The 12491-nt window shown below is 37.7% G+C and overlaps 1 protein-coding gene across 4 annotated transcripts in view; it reads right to left on the reverse strand.

The window, feature by feature from the left end:
- EFL1 (elongation factor like GTPase 1) overlaps positions 1 to 12491 on the reverse strand; it is a 130604-nt gene that overhangs the window by 22992 nt on the left and 95121 nt on the right. For all 4 annotated transcript variants that reach the window (XR_010588201.2, XM_065548292.2, XM_045397397.3 and 1 more), the window contains 2 exons: positions 11337 to 11468; positions 4810 to 4957 (listed from right to left, as the gene is read on the reverse strand). Coding sequence is in view for 3 of the 4 variants with exons in the window: in XM_065548292.2 (XP_065404364.1) it covers positions 4810 to 4957; positions 11337 to 11468 (280 nt within the window). In the remaining variant the exon portion in view is untranslated. The remainder of the gene's footprint in view (positions 1 to 4809; positions 4958 to 11336; positions 11469 to 12491) is intronic.

Genomic DNA, 12491 nt, shown 5'->3' on the forward strand with positions numbered 1-12491 from the left:
CTATGAGTTTGTCTAGAGTAGCACTTTCCAAAAGAACTTTCTGCAATGGTGGAAATGTTCTATATGTTTACTGTGATTGCTGAGCCCTTGAAATGTGTCCAGTACAACTGAATAAATTTTTAATTTTATTTAAATTTAAAAAGGCACATATAGCTACTAAGCATTTGAAATGTGGCTTGTATGACTGAAGAACTAAATTTTTAATTGTATTTGATTTTAAACAGCTGTATGTGGGTAGTAGCTACTCTTCTGGACATCATAGCTCTTGAGCCCCAGTCTGCCATCAAGTTCAGAAAGTCCCTTTTTCCACATAATATCAAGTTTGATACTGTTGTATATTGCATATTTACAATCTTGTTATATATTCACAGGATATACAACAAGATGGACTGGACATTGTATGTTTTTAAAACTACTTTGATATTCAAACCTGACAAAGACAGTATACATATACAAAACTGTAGTTCAATCTTACCTAAGAATTCAGATATAAAATCTAAGATAAAATAACAAAAACTAAGGATATGCAGGTGTGTGCATTAAAAAAGCTTATTATGTATGAGGCACTGTGTTAAGTGTTTTACATGTAGTATTTCTTTAGTAGGCACTAGTACTATTTAATTTTGTAGAAGAGGAAACCAGATCAGAAATATTAAGTAACTTCTCCAAATAGCCTGTAAGTGGAGAAGCTAGGATTCAAATTTAGGTCTGACTTCAGAATCCACACTCTTGGTCATTATGCCATACTGAAAAATGGAGTTACACAGTACGTTAAAGGAATAATTTATCACAACACTACAAAGTTTGTATTATAGGTTATATGAAAATTAATTTGTATTAGAAGATCTGTTAAAATAATACCACATTAAAAATGTCAAATAGTCTATGTAGCCACTTTTAAATATGCTAAATTGGCATTCAATAAGATTCAATACCTATTCTTGATTTTAAGAAAAAAGTCACTTAAAAATCTTAGGAAAAGAAAAATATTTCTAAAATTATCATTACATAGGGAAAATATGCTCATATACTTACAACACTCAAGAAAATCAACTGCAAAGCTACTGAAACTACGACAGAGTACACATCTACGACACTGCCCTCTTATTCCTGTAACACAGTCAAAAAAGCTATGAGCTACTTTAGTCGTTCTAATTCCTGAGGCTCCCAAGAAGTCTCCTGTAGTAATCATTTATATGATTAATTAAAACCACTCCAAGCTGTAGAAGGAAGTGTGTGATGGTTGCCACATTTACAAAGCACCTCAGGACCAAAGGTTCTTTAAGTCCTAGCAATACAGAGCCTCTGATTACACTAAAAAAAGTGCAGTAGGCTCAGGCTACATCATGGCAATTTCCTGTGGCTTCCTGCTCTGATTATTACTACATTGAGATCTGGATGCTAAGAATTCTGACAGTTTCTCTGGCCTGGAGACAACAGATAGTCTCCTTGTCTCCCATTCCTGGACATAGTCTATTCCTGAAAAAGTGTGTAGAAGTTGAAAAAGATTATATACTACCAAAAGGTAGGCTCTGTCCTATGAGAACTAAAAAAATTCTATAACATTATACACATTCTTAATGTAAGCATAATTATGAAATGTAATAGTCATATAGAACAGTTCACAAAACAAAAATCTACTGATCTATGATAACTTACCTCAAAGTGAACACCCATGTAAACTACATGGTATCGTCAAGAAACAGAACATTCTTAGCCCTCAGAGGGCCCCAGGCTGCCTTTTCCCAATGCCATGAAGTATGAAGGTAACTGCTATCCTGATTTTTATTGTAATATCCTCCTTTTCTTTCTTTTTTTTTTTTTAAATCACCTAAACATGTAACCCTTTATACTCCACAGTTCGGTTTGGACTGTGTTTCTTTTTGTTCTTTTTTTAAAACAGGGTCTCACTGTGTCACCCAGGCTGAAGTGCAGTGGTGTGATTATAGTTCACTGCAGCCTCGAACACCTGGGCTTAAGCAAACTTCTTGCCTCAGCTTCCCGAGTAGCTGGTATTACAGGCATGCACCACCTGCCCTGCCTGAATAATTTATTTATTTTTTTTTTAGAAATGAGGTCTTGCTATATTATCCAACCTGGTGCAGTACGTTTTGAACTTCATATAAATACAAACAAACACTTTTTGGGGGAAGTGAAGCGGCTTCTTTTGCTCAACATTATATTGTGAGATTCACCTATGTTTTATATACCTGTTGTTTTGTTCACTGAGATCATTCTATAGAATTCCATTGTATGAATATATCTTTATTTATTTATTTATTTATTTATGCATTTAAATGTTTGAGTTGTTTCCAACTTTTGGCTACTAAAATTTTGTTGCTATGAGGCCAGGTAAGGTGGCTCATGCCTGTAATCCCAGCACTTTGGGAGGCCAAGGTGGGTGGATCACTTGAGGTCAGGAGTTTGAGACCAGCCTGGTTAAGATGCTGAAACACTATCTCTACTAAAAACACAAAAAATAGCTGGGCGTGGTGGCGCACACCTGTAGTCCCAGCTACTCAGGAGGCTGAGGCAGGATAATTGCTTGAGCCCAGGAAGTGGAGGTTGTAGTAAGCTGAGAGTGCACCACTGCATTCCAGCCTGAGCGACGTGAGTGCCTTTTCTCAAAAAAAAAAAAAAAAAAGAAAAAAAAAATTGTTGCTATGAGTATTCTTGGTGCACATTTGCCTAGCTCTGTGTTGTGTATATACAGAGTACAAATGGGAGATTTACCAAGCCACAGGAAGTGCCTATCTCTCATCTTAGCAGACCATACCAAATTATATTCCAAAATAGTTGTACCAGTTGATATTCCCACTAGTTGCGTAGGTGAATTCTTGTTGTTCCACATCTTTGCCACCACTTGATAACATCACTTAAAAAATATTTAACCACTCTAGTGGGTATGCAGAAGTATCTCACTTTGATTTTGAGTAAGTTGAATAGTTTTTCATGTTTATTGGCCTTTGGAAGCCTCTGTTATGAAGTAGCTCTTCAAGTCTTTGTACAGTTTTTCTACTGGATTGCTGCCCTTCTCATTTATTTGTAGGAATTCCTTCTCTATTGGGGATATAAGTCTCTTGTCTGTTACAAGTAGTACAAAGGTCTTCTCTAACCCTGTGGTCAGCCTCCTTATTATCTTAATAGTGTCTTTTGATGATCAAGCTTTTCCTTTGTCATTGGTGCTCTTAATATGCTATTAAGAAGCTTTTTGCTACCCTGAGGTCTTGAAGATATTCTCTTATACTATCTTCTAAACACTTTATGGTTTTGCCTTTTACATTGTAACCAAGAATCCACCTGAAATAAATTTTTGAGTACATTATGAGGTAGGGGTCTAGTTTCTGGCATCTGGTAGAAGCTTTACAGAATCCTACATAAATGCTGCAGTAGTTATTCTGTTTTTTGTTTGAGATGGAGTCTTCCTCTGTCGCCAGGCTGGAGTGCAGCGGCACGATCTCAGCTCACCACAATCTCCGCCTCCCAGGTCAAGTGATTTTCCTGCCTCATCCTCCTGAGTAGCTGGATTACAGGCGCATGCCACCACACTCAGCTAATTTTTGTATTTTTAGTAGGCACAGGGTTTCACCAGGATGGTCCTGATCTCCTGACCTCATGATCTGCCCGCCTCGGCCTCCTAAAGTGCTGGGATTACACGTGTGAGCCACTGCGCCCGGCCAGCAGCAGTTATTCTTGTTCTATTATTAGTGCCAGGTGTTGTTGTATAGTTACTACTACCACCAATTTTACTGTGGTATAAAGATTAAGTGAGATAAATAGTGCTTAACACAGTGACTGTTATATAATATTTAATATATATCAATCATTTATAATTATTATTTGTTATGATTATGATTATAGTCCCAGAAATTTTAAAAACAAAAGGAAGGACAGCAATTACAGGGAAATTTCTAATTTTTTCTACTAGTAAGCACAGAAATGTGTATTAATTGTGAATATCTTTCATTTGTCTTCAAGACTGACGACATTTTAAAAAAATGATAAACTATGCAAAGTTGCAAAAGTTTGAGAAAAGAGGCACTTTCCAATATTTATTGCTAGTTATAATGTAAATTAGAACAGCCTTTCTTGAGGAAAATATGGATCATAACACTTAAAAATAAGCATACTTTTTGAGTTAGCTATAATACTTCTGGAAGTTTATGTTAACCAAATAATCAGAACTGTGTATATAGATATTTGTGTATACTTTAATATGCATAGAACAGTGTGGATTTAGGAATCTGAATGTAATGGTGGTTATTTCTGCATGGTAACTGAATGATTCTTTTTCTTCTTCTGTATTTTCCTAATTTTTGCAATAAACATACATTACCTTTGCAACAAAGAGGAAAAATGCCTGTTATAAAAATTTGGGATGCCCATTTTATAACACATATTGTCTTTATAGAAAAATACAAAGATTTCCAGAAGGTTTACATTGTAAAGACCATATCAATAAGAGAAGTCTATCCTAATTACATAGCCAACATTTACAAAATAATATTTTGTTTTTGTTGTCGTGGTATTTTGTGTTTTGTGTACATGCTTAAAGTAAAATACATATACAGAAAAACATTTTATGACTTAAGCTAAAAATGCAAAATTATTCAAGTGTAGGCAGTGAATGCCAGTTTTCAGTTATTAAAAATTAAGTCTACAATCGAATAACTGTTCACGTCTGAATTGAGGGTATTTCATTTTTCTCCAAAAATAAGCCATAGTCTAAGTTCAACTGGTTTAGGAAACACTAAAACATCCCACTGATTGAGAGCTATCATTTCTCCATCACTATCATTTTCACCTAACCTTTCTTTTAAGTCATCCAGGCATCGCTGAAGGTGGACTTCTCCTGCTGTGACTAAAACGTGCTCTCCTGTTTCCTGAATTAAAATCTGGACACAGGGATCAGCCTGGTTTAACAGTTTCATTCCTTTTACGAGCTGAGGCATTTCACCTAGGTTAAAAAAATGAAATAGATTAAATATGATATAAGAACTAACACAATTCAAAGACAATGGTTCTGGCTACTCAAGGGAAAATTACATTGAAATAAACTCTTAAAACAACAATTTATTTTTCTTCCAGATAGTGCAGTGACATGAAGAAAACTACCTTCTAGTAATTTTTTTGTACAGATAGCAAACATGACACATCCGCAAGCTTATCATCAAGACTCCCAAAGCTCATCTATATTACTTCTTCAAATACTCTGCAGATATAAGCTTCCATCTTTCTACTTGTGAATTCACCTAAATCTTGTAACAAATGTACACATTATATACCTAGAAAATAAACAGAGCATTTCTTCAAACATCACCTATAAAATCAACAAATAAGCAACAGAAACATTTAATATAATATTCAAGAAACCGTACCAGAGCCTCATATTAAAAATAATTATTTGTGAAACTGCTCGATAGAACTTGGGTTTTAGAATACCCTAACTAGCTACTTTACCTAGTGAGCTAAAGGCATCTTCTGCATTGTATTCTGCACGTGTTTTTCACATATAATTGCTTTTACCCTATAGTTCCTGGGAATTGAGAGTAGGGATGGGGACTATGACCTACATCTTGGGTTTAGCTACTTTTTCACCCCCTTTCCACATACCCAACTGCTACTGCTCCCTCAAGGCAGGTCCAAGGAAGTCTCCTGCAGTGGCCTTAGCAGAAGCCTTGGTCTTGAAGACATTTTTATGCAGTCTTGTTTCAGTTCTACATTTGAAGAAAAGACTTAGCAATCCTTCAATGCTTGGTTTTCAGCATGCCAAAAAGACAAAATCACAGGAACTTTCTGCAATGCAATGATTTTCAACATGCCTTATAAAAGTTGATTAACTGGGAGCAGGAATATTAGAACTTCTATACCTATTTATTTTTGAAATAAAGTTCTAATAATAACTAACGTTTCACAGCACTAACAATGTGCCAGACAAGCAATTTACATATATGAGCTCATTAACAATTAGGTGGTATGATTATTGTTCTCATTTAATAGATGAGGAAACAGGTATAGAGAAACTAATAAACTTGTGTTCAAGGTCCCAGACTAACTAAATGGCAGAACCTGGTTTAGAAGCTGGGCAGCCAGCCACAGAGCTCATGCTCTGTGGATGAATGTCAGAACCCTTGTAGGTCAGGTGATCAAAAGCCACATATGGAATGCACAGAATTCCAAGGGAAGACGGGAAGTAGGATTTCACTGTGTCCAGGGTTGACAGAGGCACCTTCATTTGTTCCTTCTTGGCATACTGTAATTTTCTTTTGCCTAGTAAGTGGATTTACAGATATTATCTAGTGTTAACTAAGGCTTCACAGAATTTTAAACCTGGCTTAAATGGATTCCCGCAAAGATATCACTGACAATACTATAATACTAATAACACAAGCACATGGGAATAATAAAAAAAGAAATGGCAGGCCGGGCGCGGTGGCTCAAGCCTGTAATCCCAGCACTTTGGGAGGCCGAGACGGGCGGATCACAAGGTCAGGAGATCGAGACCATCCTGGCTAACATGGTGAAACCCCGTCTCTACTAAAAATACAAAAAACTAGCCGGGCGAGGTGGCGGGCGCCTGTAGTCCCAGCTACTCCGGAGGCTGAGGCAGGAGAATGGCGTGAACCCGGGAGGCGGAGCTTGCAGTGAGCTGAGATCCGGCCACTGCACTCCAGCCTGGGCGACAGAGCGAGACTCCGTCTCAAAAAAAAAAAAAAAAAAAAGAAATGGCAAGGCTTTTTGTCAGCTCTCCATCAAACAAATTATAAAGTAAAAACAATGGCTACCACCAAGATGAGATCCCAACAAATATTTTTGAAAAAAAATATATACACTTAAATTTGTCTCTTCAAGGTAAAATAAAAGTAACAGTTTAACAATAAGAAATTTTTTTTTTTTTCCCAAAAGAAATTTGAAACATGGAGACAACATTTAGAAATTAGGTGTTTGAAAATGTTGCCACTGACAGTCATTTGGTTGCTGAAGATAACATAAATACTTCATGTATAATGTATAAAAATCTCTTAAAATTTGGAGGGTGATTTTCTTAACCTGTTCTTAAAATCACCAAATAGATAGTTCAATAAAGATATAAGAATTAACAAAGCTTCTAATTAGTATAAGAAAAATGGACTGCCATCAGGAAAACTAGATAGTCACTAGCTACATTTTACCAAAACCTTTTAATAATTGGGAAAATGGGAATCTAAAATGGATACCATGATTTAGTAAAGGAAGCCAATGAATCATTCTTCCCTTTGGACTATGTAACTTTGTGAGGTGGCTTTTCCAGTGATAATGGTCATTAAAATCAAGTGTTTTAACAAATGGAACCTAGGAGCTGGACTTGGAATGGCTATATCACAAAGTGTTCAGGCAAGACCTTCAAAAAGAAGGAAGCATTATTGTGGTAGCCAGTCTCCAAGGTGGCTCCAATCATCCTTGCCTCCTGATATTCACATTCCTGTGCAGCTCTCTCCAACTGTGAACCATGGCTGGTCTGTGTGACCAACAGAACACTGTGGAAAGGATGATGTGTGATTCCCAAGGCTAGTTCACAAAAGGCATTATAGCTTCTGCCTTAGTATTTTGGAACGCTGGCTGCAGCCAATCACCACGCTATGCTGCAGGACACTCAAACAGTCATGTGGAGAGGAACTGAGGTCCCCAGCCAGCACTAACTTGTGAGCTCATGTTTGGAAGTACAGTTAAACCTTCAGATGGCTACTGCCCAAGGTGATGTATGACTACCACTACTTGAGAGACACAATGCCAAACCCTTCCAAATTCCAGACCAAGGGAACTATGAAAAATAAGTGTTGTTTCAAGCCACTAAATTTTGAAGTAATATATTACACAGTATTAGATAACTAAAATAATTATAGGCCACAATCACAAATAAATACTATATATACTTATATGTACATACTGTATGTATCTTCATCAAATACAAATAAAATTAGGTATTTGATTTTTCAACTCAATTTTTAAATAATTTCTATTTTGTGTTTCATAATGCATATAAAACATTAGCACAAAAATTCATCTATCTATATAAGCATAGGTGTCAAAATTTTTTTTAACTAATATGGATAAAGGATAAAACAATTCCAGAAACAAATTACTCTGATCTCAGATAAATAGGATTTCTTGGATTCCCACAAATGAAGATCTAGCATTGTTTCTGAGGCAGAGATCTGTATCCTGACTTCACTGCTTCCTAACTGTATGGCCCTGGGCAAATTAATTTAACTTCTCTAAGCTTCAGTTTCCCTCCTGTGAAGATGAGAATAAAAAGAGTATCCTAATGAACAGGGCTTTTGGGAGGATTAAATGAGATAATCAATGTAAAATCCTTAGTACAGTGTGTGGAATACAGTAAGGATCAATTATAATGAAGAAAATAATAATTGCTTTGGAACATTTGTAGTTCTCTGTGTTGAGTTTGTAGTTGACCTGTGGGCATGAAGTAGAGGGTGGCTGCCATGACATTTTGATCCCCACTTGGGAAATTAGAGAAAGAAAAGTGGAAGAACAAATACTCATGATTTGCTTCTCTCCGAAAGAAAAGAAGCAAATTGTTGTCTTCTGGATTAATCTAGTTGTCACACACACACACAAAAAAAGACAGGACCTGGGGATATGTGGTCTATTCAAGAAAAACAATGGATGTGTCCAGTGCCTCTCAGAGGCAGTATTACTGGAAAGTCTTATAAGAGAGTGAAATATCCCAACAGTCGTCAGACATGTAACCTATGAATAAAGGGGTCACTGCCCCAAAATAAGGATGATATAAGTTACTAGGGCAAAGAGTAAACAGACAATAAATACCTTCTGAAAGCTCATAGGAACAAGGAAGGGAAGTTTCCCCAGACATTCTGAATGTAAAATAACATATGGACAATGTGAAAACACCAAGAAGGCAAAATAAAGAGTACAAAGTTCAGACACTGAAAAATCAAATGGGGTGCTTCAGTAACACAGTCAATAAATGCATGGTAAAACCAGTAAAAATAATATACTTAATGGGAAAAAAATAGCAATACTCCTTTTAAAATTATGAAGAAAATTATGGGCCCCGTCTAACCATTTAAGTTTATTTTTCACAAAGTTCAGATAAATTTAATGAAAACACACATGAGGAAGCACACTTTGGCCTCCAAATTGATAATCCTGAATAATTCTATTTATTAGACTATCTCATTTATGGAAAGGAAAGGAACTTAATCTTACTATGAGTCAGCTTTAGGACAGGAAATACACTAGGTTAACAGAACCCTTCATCTCATGTAGCCAGTCCTTCAAAGAAGCTGGTTCTTTAGAGTTGGGCTTTTACTTAGCTTCTATAACAGACACCACAGAGTAGCACATAACCATAACAAAGGCTTTTAAAAATTATAAATTTCTATTATTAAAATATCACATCTTAGGCCAGGCACAGTGGCTCACACCTGTAATCCCAGCACTCTAAGAGGCTGAGGTGAGAGGACTGCTTAAGCTCAGGAGTTTAGGACCAGTCTAGGTGACATGGGGAGAACCTACAAATAAAATAAAATAAAAAAAAAAATTAGCTGGGCATGGTGACATGTGTCTGTGGTCCCAGCTACTTGGGAGGTTGAGGCAGGAGGATCGCGTGAGCCCAGGAGGTCAAGGTTGCAGTGAGCCGTGACTGTGATTGAGCCACTGCACTCCAGCTTGGGTGACAGTGAGACCTTGTCTCAAAATAAAGAAATAAACAAACAAGTAAAATTATGGCTTAAATTATTATTGTTTCCTATTTGTAAAATGCATGTGCAAATGCAATAGAGAAAAACTAAGTAAGAAAGAGGATACGAATAAATAGTAGACACATCTAAGAATAAGCCATGGTTGCCAGACTCAAATATCACAACTTAAATAAAACTGAGCTTTCTTGTATGTATTTCGAAGGATTGAACACAGTAGACAGTGTATTTCGAAGGATTGAACACAGTAGACAGAGCCAGCCTAGTGAGTAGAATAAAAGAACAAAATCACGAAAGGTCAGGATCTGGACAAGCCTAAAAGAGGAAGCATGTTTTACATAGACTGGGATAAATCCGTGCAGCAACCAAGGCACTGTGTCAGTCCACAGTGATGGGCCACAAAAAATTCCTATCTCGAGGCTGAAGGCAGATGGCTATTTACTAGGGCTGGCCCCAAAGGTCTGAGGTCCAGTTCTCCAAGTATCTGCCCTGGGGCTCCAGGGATCCTTAATGGCTAGGGGTATGTCTTAGAACTTGAGAGAGTGATGAGTTCAGAAGGGTTAGCTCTGGGGAGAGGAGGGATACATATGTTCAGGAGCAATGAGGCCATTATATACCTCAACAGAAAACTACCATTTTACCATTTGTTCTTTGGTTTCCTTAAAGCATGGTCTGGAGATTCTTCACTGACAATCACTAGCACTGGAATAGCAAAGTCACAGTGATTTAGGATTAGCGATAGTCAAGGGACGTGAAATACAAAAGTGCAAAAGGATTGACTAGGTAAATACTATAAGCCAAAGACTAAGGAGTTGTTGTTATATGGTCAGGCATATGCGAATGTCAGGTGGCCGGCAGGAAAGGTGCAGAAAGTGGTTTCTAAACAGATGGGAAATTCTCAGTGTCCAGATAATCTGTCAAACCTAGAGGGAACAGGCAAATGATGGATTCTGACCCAAGGAGCTTGAGATAAGATTCCAACTAAGAAGTCACCTAAAACATGAGCTTTGGCTGGGCACAGTCGCTCATGCCTTTAATCCTAGCACTTTGGGCGCCCAAGGCAGGCGGATCACCTGAGGTCAGGAGTTCAAGACCAGCCTGGCCAACTTGGTGAAACCCCATCTCTACTAAAAACACAAAAATTAGCCAGGCGTGGTGGTGGATGCCTGTAATCCCAGCTATTCAGGAAGCTGAGGCAGGTGAATCGCTTGAACCAAGGTATTAGAGGTGGTGTCGAGATCACGCCAGTGCACTCCAGCCTGGGCAACAGAGTGAGACTCCACCTCAAAAACTAAACTGAACTAAACTAAACTAAACAAAACAAAACATGAGCTTTGCTAAGCTACAATCCTATGCCAGGGTTGTGGAGGATGTAGAGATGTCCCTGTCTTTGCCATTAAGAAGATGCAGTCTCCCGGACAGCAAAGGTACCTGTAACCACGGCATGTTCCTAAGACAGAAGTTAGATGCCCTTTGAAGAGTTGCTTCTACTATACACCTCAATGAAAATTCATTATATACTGCTGAAACAAGTCATGAGGAATCACATACTAAATACACGCTATGCTTTAAAAGAATAATAAACATATGCTTTTAAAAACAAGGTTATCTTACTTGGATGTTTCGGTTCAACAGCAACTCTCACAATAGGAGTGGCTTCGAAGTTGAGTGGTATAAATGGTGGGCAGGAGGGCAGGCTACACAGTGTTGCAGATTTCAGCACAAAATCTTGAAGGCCTCCTATTCCTGTAGGAAGAAAAGATCCACACGGTCAATAAAGGATGATAAACTCTGTATTTATGTTAGAAAAACAGCAGCATCAACCCAGTATATGTGTCACAGAGCCAAATGCTTCCAAAATGTTGCAAGAAATGAGGCAGACCTGCACCATTTTTTTTTTTTTTTTTGGTACACCTGGATACCATTTGATTGCTGTCAAAATACAGAAATTCTGCCTTTTGTGTCCCACATGTACAAATCTTATTACATCAGATTGGGCTAATGCATACCTACTTCGACCACAGAAATGATCACTTCCAGACTTATCTGTCTGAAAACACCGATTATTTCTAACACTTAGTTGGTTTTAAAAAATATATTAATTTGATGAAGAAGATGGGTCTCTACTGAAATAATCTTTTGCCAAGTCCATTTGCATGAGTAAAGGGAATTCAGGAACTTAAAATGTGATGTTGCTATGTAGTATGTTACCCTAAGCCACCCTCCATACTTCCCGTATTTTAGAAGATAATCCTAGTCAACCCATTCCCCCTGCCATACACTCACTTCAGGCTTTTGGCTGATGATTGCATGAGACTCTGAAGGTTGCATATTTGTCTTTGAGCAGATGGAAGCAAAAAGAATGTCTTAGAAAGAGTGATAAGGGGTCAGATGCAGTGGCTCACACCTGTAATACCGGCACTTTGAGAGACTGAGGCAGGCGGATCATGAGGTTAGGAGATCAAGACCATCCTGGCTAACAGAGTGAAACCCCATCATTACTAAAAATACAAAAAATTAGCTGGGCATGATGGCGGGTGCCTGTAGTCCCAGCTCCCTGGGAGGCTGAGGCAGGAGAATTGCTTGAACCTAGAAGGTGGCGGTTGCAGTGAGCTGAGATAGTGCCACTGCACTCCACCTAGGTGACACAGCGAGACTCTGTCTCAAAAAAAAAAAAAAAGAGTGATAAAGAGGTATACTGAATCTCACACCCAGAGTATGAGTAGACAACATTTTAGAACAAATTAAGAAACACATACAGAGGGCCAA

The sequence above is a fragment of the Macaca fascicularis genome, chromosome 7 (assembly GCF_037993035.2).
Source record: "Macaca fascicularis isolate 582-1 chromosome 7, T2T-MFA8v1.1".
Classification (NCBI taxonomy): domain Eukaryota; kingdom Metazoa; phylum Chordata; class Mammalia; order Primates; family Cercopithecidae; genus Macaca; species Macaca fascicularis.